Below are 17,164 nucleotides of genomic sequence, written 5' to 3'. Positions count from 1 at the left end.
TAGGGTCTGCCATCATTCGCAATCTCTATCTTCTCCTGGTCACTCTCACACCACACACATTTTAAAGAGTTTCACTGAACACCACATATGGCCAGCCAATAGAGGCTTTTGATATCACATATGATTACTGGCCACCATGCATATATGGTGTACTCTATCAGATATCATATATGATATCTGATATCATATATGATATCTGATAGAGTACACCATATATGCATGGTGGCCAGTAATCATATGTGCTTCATGGTAAAGGCTTTTGCAATCATGAGTCAAATATTATATGGTAATGTAGTGTTTCATTGTATACTGTATCTTGCCTAATTGTGGTCTTAATAGTTTTATTGTCAATACATATGTGTGAATACAGAGTAACGAAAATACAGTTTAGCATCTTGCTCAGATCCAAATGTGGAACCCACCACCACAAATGCTGACTAACCCCTGGTGGCATCATATGTGAAATCCACTGCTAGAGATATCACATCTGAAGACCACTGCAATGGCATCGTATATGGGGAATCCACTAAATGATTGTCACATATGACGCTCAAACCCACAGTTTAAAAGACAACCCTGCTATCATATATGATATCTGATAGAGTACACCATATATGCATGGTGGCCAGTAATCATATGTGCTTCATGGTAAAGGGTTTTGCAATCATGAGTCAAATATTATATGGTAATGTAGTGTTTCATTGTACACCGTATCTTGGAATGAGATGTCTAATTGTGGTCTTAATAGTTTTATTGTCAATATGTGTGAATACAGAGTAACGGAAATACAGTTTAGCATCTAATAGGAAGGGCAAGTAGCAGGGTAAAGATGGGTATGAATAAGTATTGATTTACTAAAGAGCAATGTGCAGCTGAAGTATGTTAATATACAAAATATGCTGTACTACTATATATAAGGCAATGTACAGATGTACAGGTATACATATGTAATATGTAGCCTAATACACAGATGTTTAGATACATTCATATATGTGTATGCAGATGTACAGCGTGAATAGGAAGGGAAGGTTAAGCAGGAGACAGGGTTTCAATAGGGTGACAACCGTGGGGAACCTGCTGGTTTTAGGCTGAAGGTGTACACATCTCTTGTGACCAAGGAGAGCGGGCTGAACTCCAAGCTATGGGCCTTGGCTATTGGCAGTAGACCCCGATTCATATGATAGATAGATAGATAGATAGATAGATAGATAGATACTTTATTGATCCCCAGGGGAAATTCAAGAAATGTGATTCCAGGTGTTGCGCACGGCTGTATCTCGGTGATGAAACAGACCACGGCCACTGAGGCATAGCTGCCTGATTTCCACACGAGGGCGACACTAGTCACGCTAGGGAGGCGCTCACATGTGAATCCCGACGCCCCCTGAATGTGGAAGGCACGCTAGCTGCGGACTCGCATATGATTCCGGCCCTAACCAACCGCCTAGCTCCGCGACGCAAGGTCACAGCGAGACGGGGGTGGCGGCGTTGCGTCCGGAGCGTCAAAATTAATCTAGAATCTCACCCGATCCTGAGCGCCCCCCCCCCTCCCCCCCAAACACACACACATTAGCTTAAGCTAAGGCCTTGTGAGAGGCCTACTAGCTACTGTGATCGGACGGGCCGGGAGAGGCCTGGGGATGAGTGCTTGTGCTCAGACGGGCTCAACTTGGGCCTAGGAGCAGGGAGAGACACAGAGAGCTGCGCTAGACCCCCCCCCAGCAGGTTCAGCCACACACACGCGCGCGCAGGTGATAGAGAGGGACAGAGAGAGGGGCCTGTTGCTCACACAGGCTGCAGCTGCTCACAGAGGCTCCAAAGACTCCTCTCTGTCCCCTGCGCGCGTGTGTGTGAGCCTGGGAGCATTACCCTGTATCCTACTCCTAAACTTAACCCAAAATAAACACGCTAATCAAACTAGCTAACACCCTCTATGCTAAGCCCGCAACACAAAGTGGCAAAACCCCCCCCCCCTCTGGGTACCACCCCCCCCACGGACAACCAGGCTTAAGCACCGATAAGTACTGGTGCACTGTGCCCCACTTAAGCTAACCTCGCAAGGGTTAAAGCCTTAAGCAGAGCCGAAAAAATCTCAAACCCATGGTATACCTGCGGGTTCGTATATGATTCCGGCCCTAGCAAACCTCCAGGCGCTAACTCAAGAGTCATATGTGATGAACATGTAACAGACTGTCATTCTCCCATACTGCCACTAAGGGGCCAAGACTGAAAAAGCGCTAACTCAAGACTCGTATGTGATGGAAAATGTAACAGACTGTCATTCTCCCATACTGCCACTAAGGGGCCAAGAGTGAAAAAGCGCTAACTCAAGACTCGTATGTGATGGAAAATGTAACAGACTGTCATTCTCCCATACTGCCACTAAGGGGCCAAGAGTGAAAACCCGCTAAGTCAAGAGTCGTATGTGATGGAAAATGTAACAGACTGTCATTCTCCCATACTGCCACTAAGGGGCCAAGAGTGAAAACCCGCTAAGTCAAGAGTCGTATGTGATGGAAAATGTAACAGACTGTCATTCTCCCATACTGCCACTAAGGGGCCAAGAGTGAAAACCCGCTAAGTCAAGAGTCGTATGTGATGAACACGTCACGCTAGCTGCGGATTCACATACGATTCTGGCCCTAGCCAACCGCCTATCTCCGCGACGCAAGGTCACAGCGAGACGGGGGTGGCGGCGTTGCGTCCGGAGCGTCAAAATTAATCTAGAATCTCACCCGATCCTGAGCGCCCCCTCCCCCCCCCCCCCAAACACACACACATTAGCTTAGGCTAAGGCCTTGTGAGAGGCCTACTAGCTACTGTGACGGGACGGGCCGGGAGAGGCCTGGGGATGAGTGCTTGTGCTCAGACGGGCTCAACTTGGGCCTAGGAGCAGGGAGAGACACAGAGAGCTGCGCTAGACCCCCCCCCACCAAGCACAGCCACACACACGCACACACGCGCGCGCAGGTGATAGAGAGGGACAGTGAGAGGGGCCTGTTGCTCAGAGAGGCTCCAGCTGCTCAGAGAGGCCCCAACTTATTATTATTATTACATTATTATTATTAAAGTTGGGCCTAGATGCTGTGCCTAGATGCTTGGGCCTAGATGCTGTGCTATACCCACTGCAGCACCCCTACACACACACACACCCACCCACAGGCCCCAGCTGCTCACAGAGGCTCCAAAGACTCCTCTCTGTCCCCTGCGCGCGTGTGTGTGAGCCTGGGAGCATTACCCTGTATCCTACTCCTAAACTTAACCCAAATTAAACACGCTAATCAAACTAGCTAACACCCTCTATGCTAAGCCCGCAACACAAAGTGGCAAACGCCCCCCCCCCTCTGGGTACCACCCCCCCCACGGACAACCAGGCTTAAGCACCGATAAGTACTGGTGCACTGTGCCCCACTTAAGCTAACCTCGCAAGGGTTAAAGCCTTAAGCAGAGCCGAAAAAATCTCAAACCCATGGTATACCTGCGGGTTCGTATATGATTCCGGCCCTAGCAAACCTCCAGGCGCTAACTCAAGAGTCATATGTGATGAACATGTAACAGACTGTCATTCTCCCATACTGCCACTAAGGGGCCAAGACTGAAAAAGCGCTAACTCAAGACTCGTATGTGATGGAAAATGTAACAGACTGTCATTCTCCCATACTGCCACTAAGGGGCCAAGAGTGAAAAAGCGCTAACTCAAGACTCGTATGTGATGGAAAATGTAACAGACTGTCATTCTCCCATACTGCCACTAAGGGGCCAAGAGTGAATACGCGCTAACTCAAGACTCATATGTGATGAAAAATGTAACAGACTGTCATTCTCCCATACTGCCACTAAGGGGCCAAGAGTGAATACGCGCTAACTCAAGACTCATATGTGATGAAAAATGTAACAGACTGTCATTCTCCCATACTGCCACTAAGGGGCCAAGAGTGAAAAAGCGCTAACTCAAGACTCGTATGTGATGGAAAATGTAACAGACTGTCATTCTCCCATACTGCCACTAAGGGGCCAAGAGTGAAAACCCGCTAAGTCAAGAGTCGTATGTGATGGAAAATGTAACAGACTGTCATTCTCCCATACTGCCACTAAGGGGCCAAGAGTGAAAACCCGCTAAGTCAAGAGTCGTATGTGATGAACATGTCACGCTAGCTGCGGATTCACATACGATTCTGGCCCTAGCCAACCGCCTATCTCCGCGACGCAAGGTCACAGCGAGACGGGGGTGGCGGCGTTGCGTCCGGAGCGTCAAAATTAATCTAGAATCTCACCCGATCCTGAGCGCCCCCTCCCCCACCCCCCCCCAAACACACACACATTAGCTTAGGCTAAGGCCTTGTGAGAGGCCTACTAGCTACTGTGACGGGACGGGCCGGGAGAGGCCTGGGGATGAGTGCTTGTGCTCAGACGGGCTCAACTCGGGCCTAGGAGCAGGGAGAGACACAGAGAGCTGCGCTAGACCCCCCCCACCAAGCACAGCCACACACACGCACGCACGCGCGCGCAGGTGATAGAGAGGGACAGTGAGAGGGGCCTGTTGCTCAGAGAGGCTCCAGCTGCTCAGAGAGGCCCCGACTTATTATTATTATTACATTATTATTATTAAAGTTGGGCCTAGATGCTGTGCTATACCCACTGCAGCACCCCTACACACACACACACCCACCCACAGGCCCCAGCTGCTCACAGAGGCTCCAAAGACTCCTCTCTGTCCCCTGCGCGCGTGTGTGTGAGCCTGGGAGCATTACCCTGTATCCTACATCTAAACTTAACCCCGATTAATACACGAACAGAGGCCCAACCTCTTCCCTATCCCCTTTTCCACAGCTAGCACAACCTAGACTCTGTTCTCCCAAAATTAATTTACAATCTAACCCAATCCTCCAGCTTAGGCTGAGGCCTTGTGAGAGGCCTACTAGCTACTGCTGACCTCTGACTTGACCCCTGATGCTTGGAGAGGCTTGGGGAAGAGTGCTTGTGCTCACACGGGCTGCGGCTACTCACAGAGGCCCAAACTTAGGCCGAGGCCTTGTCAGAGGCCTACTAGCTACAGCTTGACCTCTGGTTTGAGCCCTGACGCTCGGAGAGGCACAGAGAGGCCTAGGAGACAGTGCGTGTTCTCACACAGGCTGCAGCTGCTCACAGAGGCTCCAAAGACTCCTCTCTGTCCCCTGCGCGCGTGTGTGTGAGCCTGGGAGCATTACCCTGTATCCTACTCCTAAACTTAACCCAAATTAAACACGCTAATCAAACTAGCTAACACCCTCTATGCTAAGCCCGCAACACAAAGTGGCAAACGCCCCCCCCCTCTGGGTACCACCCCCCCCACGGACAACCAGGCTTAAGCACCGATAAGTACTGGTGCACTGTGCCCCACTTAAGCTAACCTCGCAAGGGTTAAAGCCTTAAGCAGAGCCGAAAAAATCTCAAACCCATGGTATACCTGCGGGTTCGTATATGATTCCGGCCCTAGCAAACCTCCAGGCGCTAACTCAAGAGTCATATGTGATGAACATGTAACAGACTGTCAGCAAACCTACTAGCTCCGCTAGTGAAGACCGCTGCCAAAAGTATCAAATGTGGAACACACTTCCAAATGTGGAACCCACCACCACAAATGCTCACTAACCCATAGTTGCATCATATGTGAAATCCACTGCTAGAGACATCACATCTGAAGACCACTGCAATGGCATCGTATATGGGGAATCCACTACATGATTGTCACATATGACGCTCACTCCCACAGTTTAAAAGACGACCTGAAAATTTTTGTTCACAAACTAGTGTGTGTGACTCGCCTTTTGACCCAGAGAGCGCTAAGAAGTTGGAACATTTCACTGACGGAAATTGGAATTGTGGAGGCTACAATAAACGGTATGGTACACAGTAAAACATATTTTTCTGTTGTTATTCTAAAGAAATCTGACCCATGTTTAAACTCTTTGGGACAGATGTGCATTCATGCTCTGAAGACAGCAAACTACATGTTGATGTACTAATAACCAGCAAGCTGACTAGACCATTTGAGTGAAATGATTTTTTCTTAAATTATTTTCCTTTTCAGGGCCTACATAACTCATCAGGATTGGTATTCCTTGGTTGTCAAGCAGCATTGACAAGTAAGTACCACATGGAGCAGATAGCAAAGCTCAATGGATCAGACATCCTACTCATAACATTGGTATTTCACTATTTCAATGAACTCTCTCTCTCTCTCTCTCTCTCTCTCTCTCTGTGTGTGTGTTTTTTTGCATTTATTGAAGGATGGCCGCTGATAGGCGTATTGTCTACTGCCTGTTATGTGAGAAGCCTCATGAAAATTTGTCAAGTCACCTTAAGAAGGCCTGTATGAAGGACAACACAGAAGAAGAGCGTAACGCTGAGTTGACCAAGGCCAAAATATCCCAAAAAGAATGGACGAGAGTGGGCAGACGTTGGGAGTACCATGAGGTTGATTCCTTAATGAATGAGGAAGATCCCCTCCGTGCCCTCATCGACCGGCTGAAAAGCAAGGGCTTCTTTATAGTCAAAGACCCATCGGAAAGGTTAGATTCTCCCTTTAAATGACTTATGGTTTCAATCTTTATTAGTGTTCATAAGGTGTCTAATATGTGTCTCTCATCTGTTGTTGGTTATAATTAGCTCTCCAGCTGAGCAACGGCAGCTTCTGCAAGACGTCACTCCGTGGATGCGCAGTATGGTTGCCAAACTTAAGACTGGAGTGAACGTGGCAACAAACTACACGACACAGTTCCGATACTTTTGTATGGGCGTGTTGTCTGTGGTATACAACAAATCTTTGAAGAGTATAGAGACTTTCAAAGTACGCAAGTGTCCAAATTTTATTCCTGCACAACAAAATTAAATCATCTCAGTCATGAAATGCTTTGCATACATTTAAAGGTAAGAAATTATACCTGTTTCAAAAAAATTGTGCTCATTCATGTATACCATCTGCTCTACAGACTGCAGGTTGGGTTGATAGACAGCAGACATCAAGTGGTGTGACCATCCAATTCAGTGATAATTCAGTGGCCTGTACACTCAGAAAGGAAGAAGAAGAGGTACTGTATGTTGCCACAGTCTAAACGACTTGAATAATGTATTCCAAATTCAATCTGGTTGCTGATATTTTCATTTAATTCAACAGTGGTTTGAGTTGTACTTTACCAAGATACGGCCACTGGCTTTACTTAGACAAGATGAATATATGGACGACGAAGGCTGCTTCTTTCTAGGACAGAATGGTGGTCCCATTGCAAACACAAAAACAGATTTACAACGTCTTTGGAAGTTGTAAGTATATGTACTGTGCACACACACACACACACATACACACACACACACAAGTACACTGTATAAGTTGATCCACAGACACCAGCTAGAAGATGTTTAAATTGGATCAGGTTCTATTTTTTTCACAGTTCATGTCATGCATACATAGGTAAAGCATATTTATCTTTCCATGTTGTCAGTTGTGAGCAGACGACTCAAAGCAGTGAGCCGATTCCAGAGGATACACAGACAGCTAGTGGGAGGTGTGTGCAAGCAGTGGTATATGTTCTTCCAAGGTCTGTGTCATGCACACCAGTGTAAACCATATGTATTTTTTTCCCATTTACTCAGTTGTGAGCAGACGACTCAAAGCAGTGAGCCGATTCCAGAGGATACACAGACAGCTAGTGGGAGGTGTGTGCAAGCAGTGGTATATGTTCTTCCAAGGTCTGTGTCATGCACACCAGTGTAAACCATATGTATTTTTTTCCCATTTACTCAGTTGTGAGCAGACGACTCAAAGCAGTGAGCCGATTCCAGAGGATACACAGACAGCTAGTGGGAGGTGTGTGCAAGCAGTGGTATATGTTCTTCCAAGGTCTGTGTCATGCACACCAGTGTAAACCATATGTATTTTTTTCCCATTTACTCAGTTGTGAGCAGACGACTCAAAGCAGTGAGCCGATTCCAGAGGATACACAGACAGCTAGTGGGAGGTGTGTGCAAGCAGTGGTATATGTTCTTCCAAGGTCTGTGTCATGCACACCAGTGTAAACCATATGTATTTTTTTCCCATTTACTCAGTTGTGAGCAGACGACTCAAAGCAGTGAGCCGATTCCTGAGGATACACAGGTGGCTGGTGAGAGGTGTGTATTGTGTTTGCAAACAATTATCTTTTAAGGTCCCTGTTACACCAATGTAATGCACATTAATTTCCCTATATTCTCAGTTGTGAGAACATCAGTCAGAGCAGTGTTTCCCAAAGACTGGGTTAGGTTATTTGGGTCGTCAGCAAAATTTATGTTGTGTAATAGGCCTAACTTATACCATTTAGCCAGGAAAGCTATCAGTTTTCTATTAGGATAGTTTACCACAGTCACGGCCCTCTGCGCAATTTTGCATTTAGAATAGCTCTGAAACTGGGGGGGGGGCAACACGTCGCACAGGGGACAGCGTGGACATCTCATTCGCAAAATGAAACATTTCTGTGCGGACCACGCAGTGGCAAAATGCAAGGGACATCAGCCTAATCAGCTATTCAACTTGAAATCCAGTCAACTAAAGCAGGCATCCGTATGCGGACATGGCTATTCAATTTGCGTCATAGGCTGTAGATAGTTTTGATTGTAGATTTAAAGTTAATAGCAACCTCCTCACATTCCTTATTATTTCGGATTTAAAATGCTCAACAGTGCATTATTAGGCTACAATTTAAAAGGACATTTTAAACGCTACTATTTCCTCTCGTTTTCCACCTCGCAAACTCTATACCGTAGGCTACAGTAAAGGCGCATTATCTTTTGACTATTACGCGAAAGCCTCTTGTTCTGATATTTATTCATTTCACATTCTTACAATCTGGTGAAAGGTATGTGCTATACGAATGAGTGAATGCTTTAATGTAGCGCTTTTGAAAGTACACCCAGCAGTCCTGAAATTAACCTATTCTCATAGCTCTTCTTCCTCAGCTTTGAATACAACAGCTCTTGACCAGTTTGAAACATTTGTTGAAATGTTTCCCGTCACTCTCAACGACGAACCACCCACAAAAAAGAGGAGGATGAGCGCTGGATTTGAAGGCCGTGACGTTTATGACAAGTGGAGAGGAGAGCAGTACAAGATGCGCTTAAATTATATCCTCGGTAAGCATCATGCCATGCATCATGTCATAAGTGTCATGTCTTTGAAAACAAAAAAGAATGTTGTAGATACTCTAAAAGAGAAGGTGTGCTGATTTTCATTGTTTCTGTACTGACACCAGCTTACAATTCCATCTCAGCTCACATTGGCAGGCATCAACCGACTTTGGACAAAGTCCGTCTCGTCATCTCCAAAGAAAAGTGGCACGCAAACCTCCCGGACCTTAAGGATATTCTTCAGGCTTGGATATCTGAACAGAAGACGAGCATTGAAAAGGATGGCAAAATCATAAAGGCAGTTTCGGAGCAAAAATGGAAAGGGCTTCAGATCCAGGACTTTGGTGGAGATAAGGGAAAAGGTGAGCAAACAAGAAACATAACAAATGAAAAGCAATGTCAAGATTTGAAATGGACATGGCCGTAAATATTCTAGTCTGTTCTGTTGTAGGTGTCGTTGCCACCATGCCATTCACCAAAGGAGATGTCCTTTGTGACTACCATGGCCGAATAATCCCGGCATCTGAAGGAAAGAAATTGCTTTCAGAACAGCAGAGTGGAGAAATGGGCTATCTTTTTTTTTTCAAGACCAGAGGTGGTGCCAGTCTTTGTATCGATGCACAGACCTTCCCTTGTGAATGTCACCCCCTTAAAGACACATTTGGGAGGAGGATGAATCATTCTAAAAAGAAATTCAATGTCAAGCCGGTACATTTCCAATTGAAATTCCCTGATGGTTGCAGAGACACTATACTGTTCCTGGCATCAAAGGATATCCAGTGCAATGACGAAATCTTGTGGGACTATGGCGTAAACAAGACATCATTCAGAGGTGAAGGTCTTGACTTGGACTGGTTAGATGAATGAGACAAACATTTTTCTGGTGTTTGCTGACATTGCTGTGCTGGATTTGCCTCCTATATGCCGCTTTTAAGCACCAAAAAAGAACGTATGTGTATGTTGATTTGTATTCAAATAAAGTTCAAAGTTCTAGACTCTGCCCAATATCTCTCTCTCACACACAAACACATACATACACACATACACACACACTGCTAGACTATGTTCTCTCTCTGTCTCTCTCCGTCTCTCTCAAACACACACATCACCCATTGTTACATTAATGTAATATTAGAGCAGATATGTGTCACACATCATAGATTTAGTGCTGTGAGAGTGAGTGTAGCATCATGCAGAATGTTTTAGAAGGCCTGCTGGTTAAAAAACGGGTGCTCTTATTTACACTGGCCTTTGGCAGCTTACATTTTTCAGTATCTGGCCTGCATACCGAAGAGTTTGCCCACCCATGTTCTATGTGTTTGAAGCAACAAAATAAAGCAAATGGAAGTAAAATTTACTCAAGCATTTTAATGGTACAAAAAATAATAACAAAAAGCAACAAAAGAATAACAAGACAAACTACACAGAAAATGACCGTGATGGGGTGGCATCTGCATCTGGAACAAAAAGAGAGAGAAAAATAATGAGTAATAATGTAACACAAATACACAAATTGAGTATTTTGCTTCATACTGGATTTACCCATTCTGTTCTGTCTCCGGGGAGGGGGGGTCAACCAGGGGGGGTGCGCTGGGGGGGGGGGGGGCGGTTCATCGGCAACATTTCCGTATACAGCACTGCAGAACACCAGAGATAAAAGACATTTCAGAAAGATCATGAAACATGGGTGATTTTTGGAGCCCAAGTCAGATGCTGGTTTTATTTACAATGATGCACATGAAGGGGGAGAAAGTATGCTTTCCAATCAAATTACAAGTTCCACATTAATACTACATAGATCTGGCACCAGCATGCGTTCTGCCACCTAGTCATTGTCTGGACATGGACTTTGTGTCCCAGAGTGGATGGGGGGACAGGGGGACAGACAGAGAAAATGTGTGTTCGAGTACCGTAAAACTTCAAATAATCGCCGAGTCCCTAAGAGACGCCTGTCTCTTTTAAACGCCTGGCGTGGCTACAGGTTTGGGTTAAAGGCCGGTCTCCAGTAGAGGCCTGGTCTGTTTTTTAGTTTCGGGTTATTTAATCTTCTAAAACCCGTCAGATCGTCTGTTTAAAGATTCGCAATGACACGAAACCGTTACAGAAAGGAGGTTACAGCAGTGTGAATTAGATGTTGCACGTCGTTACAAGCCGTCGCAAAGCATTCACATGTCTGGTCACAGTTGCAAGGTTGCATCAAGTTGCTGCTCATCTCGCTGCGAATCTTGGGTGTAATTTGGGCTTAAGTATGGCGTAGAATGCGCACATTATGATTAGATGGCATTAAAAGACTGCAGCGGGGAAAAGCTAGAGTTCCAAATTCCAAAACTTTTTTCCCAATATGAACTTTGCCTATGTCCGACTTCGTCATCGTTCAATTCATCCCTTGTGTTTAAAATTTGCGGATAGGCCGATGGTAAGCTGGTTTTTATGCTGGCAACAAAACCAGAACGGTTCGCGAACTTTATTCTTTATTCTAAATGCCATGGCGATAAAGAGAAAGAAGTCAGAAAAGGAATTTACCTTAGACTATAGTCTAAGAAAAAATGGTTCCAAATGGAACCTTTTAAAAAGGTTCTATATGATGAACCATCAGGGGTGCCATTATTTTACATTCTAATGGTTCTAAATGGAACCATAACTACCAGGTGTGTTTTATTACTACTAGGCCTACTACTACTTATTATTATTACTATTATTATTAGTAGTAGTATTACTTTTATTAATTCATTATTATTCATATTCATTCATTGTGCTAATTAATGAGAAGTAGCGTATAATGTGTACGAAATGTTAAATACAAATAGACAACAATCAAAAATTGACATCAGTCAATTATCATTCAAATACTGTATTCAGTATTTCTACATTAATTTACATATTCATTGCTTTAGCATATCTTTTATATTACTCGCAAAAAAACGTGTGTCATAAGACACTCAAAACAACAATAGATACATATTTACATTAATTTACATATTCATTGCTTAAACATATCTTCTGTTACTTGCATAAAAAATGTGTCATAAATACACTCAAAACAGCAATAGTTACATTTTTACAAATTAATACATTTCAAATGATTATAAAACACACTTTATGATAACATTTTTTCCACACGCAACACTGGAGTGGAGGGCTTAGACATAGACAGGTTAAGGCGTCTGTCAAAGAATAGTAATGTGTGGTGGGCCTCTTTTGGGTACTGAACATCAAAAAGAAAATATAAACAAAAAATACAGATAAGGCCTAAGGAGGCATCAATGTCAGGGGAGGGGCCAATGACAAATTCGCATTGGAGGGCATGTGGCACATCCATCTCTCCACTTGCTATTGTGATGCCATCCATCTTTATGGATGCTCTCCTGGCAAGGAGGGGAGTATCACCACCCTGGAAGATGATGGTTGGAAACACGCTCAGTGGTTCCTATGCAAATGAGAAATGTACAAGGGATCTCCTGTAAGAGTCTATGATGTGAATTGACAACATAAAGCAATGTTAATTGTAATGTTAAAAACATCAAATACCTCGTCTAAACAATACAGAAACTTGGCATCCTCCTTAAAAAGGGCAGGCAAAATTAGGACAGCAGCACTTTTTTGAAGGTCTGAAATGTCAAAAGAAACAAAGAATGATTTCATTAAAACATATTTTAATGATCTTATTATTATTAAATAATTGAAGGGTGCAAGGGAAAAGAAGAAGCTGCTGACTTACCATCTGTGTTAGTATCTCGTAGGCTTGACAGGCTCTCCCTCTGACTCCCACTGTCAGCCACTCTGATGACGTTAGGGGTCAATATACCGAGGGTGTTATGCAGGCTTAGCTTTAAGTCCAGTCCAAACCGCAACTTCATTTCATGATGCATCTACAAATAAACAAACAAAACAAAACAGAGGAAATTGTAGTTACCAATAAATGGTTATAGAACTTACTACTGAACAGCACTGAACTCACATTTTAGTAATACTACTATAAGACTTTGCTACTCACCAGCTCTGGCACCCAAAGAAATTGGAACATCTCCATCACCTCCTCAGTTGGTTTTCCCATTTGCTCTACCCTCTTATAGACAGTTTGCCTCATCCTGTCCATTATATGACTAATATCTGGCTGACGACGACACAACTAATTGTTTATGGCGTTTATATGCTCTTGAAAGCTGTGGTAGTCCTCCCCAACTGCTTCAAGGTCCAACATAATCTGAAAAAAAAAAAGACATTCAGAGAATGCAAAACGTATGTGAGCAATGATAATATAAATTTTCTCAAGCCAGATAGTCTTTCATTCAATCAGAAATAAATAAATAATGTAGCCGGACCTAACTGCTGTATGATTCAACATTTCATTCACAAACATATTACAAACCTCTTGTGTTGGCTCGTAATCAGAAGACATCTGGACCCCCACTCTGTACTTTTTTGCTCTCTGAAATTAGCAAAGAGAAATGTGTAATATTAAGATATCTGTACTGACAAACAGTGGCTACTGTGACTAGCTAGCATATAGACATGCAGACAAGAAAACAAACGGGCTAAAGACAAGCAAGAATGTAAAAATGGCACCTGATGTCCAGGTGGGTCCTCCAGAGGCACATGGCCACAATTCTTTGTCTTCTGACACCAAACTTTCTCTTAATCTCCTGCACCGTCGTCAAGTTTATCAAAGGAGACCTTTCCTTTTTGAACTTATTCTTAATACACTCCAGCAGGGTCTCCTTTGAGTAAAGACATGAATTATGAGACTCAGACAGAGTCAGAGTAGTATAGGAATTCAATTGAGGAATAATGTTTTCCATAACAAAACGTTAAAAAATAACATACATAACCAGATTAGCTGTGGTCATTAAGAAACGGATATCTAGACACCACAGGACATCAGTGTATTTTTTATGGTTTGGGTACCTGAAAGAACAATCATTGGAATTAGAATTGTCCTACTTATGGTTTTAGTAGCAGAGGAGATGCTGAGCGTTATTAAACAATAGGCAGGAAAAAAATAACAAAAGTCTATAGGTAGAAAAAAACAACATGTGGTCCTAAAAACCTTCATGAAAAAAATTATTGAATTAATGAAGTATACTCACTGAACCAACGATGATTTGCGTAACTTTTCCACCTCTCAAAAACAAGATTGTGTTTCAGACATCTTCATCATTGACAGACATCTTCATCTAAAATGAAAAATAAGACATAGACATTAAGTACATATTGTAGTGAGTTCCATCCTCTTTTAGATGCCTGTATTGTCTTACAGACACCAGAGCCGTAGCGTTAGCTATACAGATGTACTAAATACATTGTAATTTGCAATGAGCCCAGCATGATACAAGAACGAGGTTCAACTGATCTGTATGTGTTTCAGAAGTCTGTTATAGCACTATTGGCTACTGTTAGCTATCCTAACTTGTTGGCTGGGTTCCCTGTAATTGAACTAAACAGTCTGCTAATGAAGTATTAGTTATTGCCAAATCATTTGCATCGTATGTTAGCTGACGTTAGTAGCTGATTACTCTGCTTTGCTTCTAATGCTATGTTCACTAACTAGCGACAGCTAGCGCTAGCAGGCTAGCTGTAGATAGCTTTAACTCAATAGGGGAGAGGGAGGATATTGAACAGTAGCTAGTGTCGTTCTACACAAGCTCGAAATCATATAATCGATAGTTGATTTTATTGCCAGGCTGACAAGAAAGTACAAAACTTATCTTAATGATGGATCCAGTAACGTTAGGGTGAATCAATGTCTATGATAGCTAGCTGCTGCTAACATTCAACGAACCTCTAACGTTACAATTTACTACTTCTGACAGCTGACAGTCATGTGTTATCGCCCACCAACGTTTACGGGGAACGCTTCTTGCTTTTGCTTAAAAAAGTATCACTTAATGTTTCGATTTGCAGGCCACACAGGCAATGATTATGAATGGGGGAAAAGCAGAAAAAACTTTGTGCCACTTACCGTTAAATCCACTGCAGCAGAGTGAGCGTCTCCGGGAAAGGGTTCCATAAACGGTCGTTTAAGTTCAAATAATCCTCGCGAGTAAGAAATAGCACCCTTTTCAGGCAAAAGGTTCTATTTCCTTGGCAAAGAACCCCAATGGTTCTATTTAGCACCCACAAGAACCCTTTTTTCTAAGAGTGTAGGCTATATCAGAGCCCGTCTACGGACATTCTCTGGCTATATAACCTACTGAAATAGGTTTATGATGTAAAGTCAAGTGCGCTTCTAGGGACTGGTGTTTGTGCGCACCGTTTTTATTGATGAGTCAGAGTGGCAAGTGCTGCGCATAGTTGCAGTGGAATGTGGCTGCCCAGGGCATTATAAAACTTCTCACTCTTAGACCTACTCATACACGTCGGTGAAATGGCGTATTTAGCTGTCTAAATTTGAATCATATGCTGGGGGAGAAATCGTCGGACATCCATGATTATTTTGTTATTCAGCACCCCTGGTCAAAAATATGTTCCCGTGCGCCTGGAAGTAGGCTATGATTTGAATGTAGACTGTTGTTAAATTTGGCAAATACAAAACGGGAGAAACAATATGGTTCATGCTCTCTCATGCTGTTTCATTCATGCCGAAAAGTAGGGAGAATGAAACATTAAGCACGTTCCACTTTTGCATAAATAATTCCTGAACGTTTTTTTGTCAGGGCTGATAATGCAACTGTATTTGACAAAGGACCAATATAGGCTATTTGCTAGTGACAAAATATGAGCTTTCAGTGTGATACGATCTCTTTGTAGATTACGTTTAATTAAAACGTGGTTCATCTGTTCTGGCTATCCCCGCTATTTGGATCTTACTGTATCTCACTCAATGAACATCTCAACACTAAATGAATGATACAAGGATACAAGGATACAAGGAAGTTTATTGTCACATGCATATAGTTACTGGAAGTAAGAAATGCAGTGAAATTATGTCTGGTGTCAGCCTATTTGTGCATTTATGGGGGGGTAAAAAGTGCAGTAGAAGAGGGGTTTAGTAGATTAAGTGGCAAGGGCTGCATAACAAAAAGGTGGGGGAGGATTGGGATTGGGTGGGGGGCACCAACAAGGAGCACCCAAGAGCAACAGGGGCAAGGAAAAACTCCCTTACCAAGGAAGAAACCTTGGGCAGATCCACGGCTCAAGGGGCTAACCCAACTGCCAGGGGTCTTGGTGTGTGTGTTGGGGGGATGACAGGGGAGATGGGGGATAGTGTGCTGTGTATGTGGGGAGAGGGCAGTGTGCAATATGTGTGTTGGAGAAGCTTCCTCATGAGACAATGTGCTGTGTATTGGGGGGGGTGGGGGGGGCAGTGTGCTGTAAGTATGTTGGGGATGTGTGTTGGAGAAGCTTCCTGATGAAATAATGTGCTGTGTATGTAGGGGGGGCAGGGACTTACTATGATGACTAATGATGATCCGTAATTGTCATCAGATAGCCTAGTCATATAGGTAGACATTCAGTGTGTTTGAAATAATTAATTCGATAATATTTTCCATCTTTGCAGAGGAAAAGTTTTGTGTAAAGGGAATTAAAGGCCTGTCTCATATAGACGCCTGTCTCTAATACTAGCCGGTGCAGTTTGGCGATTTGGGAAAATAAAAGCCCAGGCTATTATTTGGAGTTTTACGGTATGTATGTCTGTCTGTCTGTGTTTGTTGCTTGCATACATACTTTTACAGCTTGTCCTCGGAGGGGGGGGGGTCCAATTCCTTGTCTGGGACACTACACATAAAAATAAAAATAAATTAAAAACAGCCATTATCAAGAAAAGTTCCACATTTACATCTAGATTATCTGCAAGGCAAAATGGAATAAAATGACATTTTTAGCCAATAAAAAGGGGATAACAATGAAGTAATTATATACATATATATATATATATATATATACATAAGTAAGTATATACATATATACAAAGTAATAACTTTGACTTTGAATGGTGGAATGTGGTTTTGGGTCACAGCAGAGCCTGAAGGGCTTCATCAATTAGTGGTACAGTTGGGGCCCTGGGCCACTCGGGCCGATCTGGAAA

The 17,164-nt window shown here is 43.4% G+C and overlaps 1 protein-coding gene and 1 long non-coding RNA gene across 3 annotated transcripts in view; one reads left to right on the top strand and one right to left on the bottom strand.

Moving 5' to 3' along the window:
- Nucleotides 1-5,579: 5,579 nt before the first annotated feature.
- Nucleotides 5,580-17,164, top strand: part of LOC121698943 — a 41,069-nt gene continuing 29,484 nt past the window's right edge. Inside the window, exons 1-11 of the mRNA XM_042081486.1 lie at nucleotides 5,580-5,880; nucleotides 6,071-6,125; nucleotides 6,270-6,551; nucleotides 6,649-6,829; nucleotides 6,972-7,070; nucleotides 7,157-7,302; nucleotides 7,482-7,544; nucleotides 7,633-7,695; nucleotides 7,784-7,846; nucleotides 7,935-7,997; nucleotides 8,086-8,148. Coding sequence (XP_041937420.1) covers nucleotides 6,271-6,551; nucleotides 6,649-6,829; nucleotides 6,972-7,070; nucleotides 7,157-7,302; nucleotides 7,482-7,544; nucleotides 7,633-7,695; nucleotides 7,784-7,846; nucleotides 7,935-7,997; nucleotides 8,086-8,148 — 1,022 coding nt within the window. The 5' untranslated portion in view covers nucleotides 5,580-5,880; nucleotides 6,071-6,125; nucleotide 6,270. The remainder of the gene's footprint in view (nucleotides 5,881-6,070; nucleotides 6,126-6,269; nucleotides 6,552-6,648; nucleotides 6,830-6,971; nucleotides 7,071-7,156; nucleotides 7,303-7,481; nucleotides 7,545-7,632; nucleotides 7,696-7,783; nucleotides 7,847-7,934; nucleotides 7,998-8,085; nucleotides 8,149-17,164) is intronic.
- On the bottom strand, nucleotides 11,974-15,275 carry LOC121698954. Of its 2 annotated transcripts, XR_006026902.1 has the most exons (9): nucleotides 15,098-15,273; nucleotides 14,226-14,312; nucleotides 13,963-14,043; nucleotides 13,705-13,856; nucleotides 13,508-13,567; nucleotides 13,133-13,342; nucleotides 12,857-13,007; nucleotides 12,667-12,746; nucleotides 11,974-12,565 (listed from the first exon to the last, which is right to left on the bottom strand). It is a non-coding gene; the product is annotated as an uncharacterized LOC121698954 (long non-coding RNA). The 2 variants fall into 2 exon arrangements; XR_006026901.1 differs by having other exon boundaries at nucleotides 13,705-14,043; nucleotides 15,098-15,275.

Source organism: Alosa sapidissima, chromosome 23 (genome assembly GCF_018492685.1).
Source record: "Alosa sapidissima isolate fAloSap1 chromosome 23, fAloSap1.pri, whole genome shotgun sequence".
Classification (NCBI taxonomy): Eukaryota; Metazoa; Chordata; class Actinopteri; order Clupeiformes; family Clupeidae; genus Alosa; species Alosa sapidissima.
This window is presented reverse-complemented; position numbering and strand designations above follow the sequence as displayed.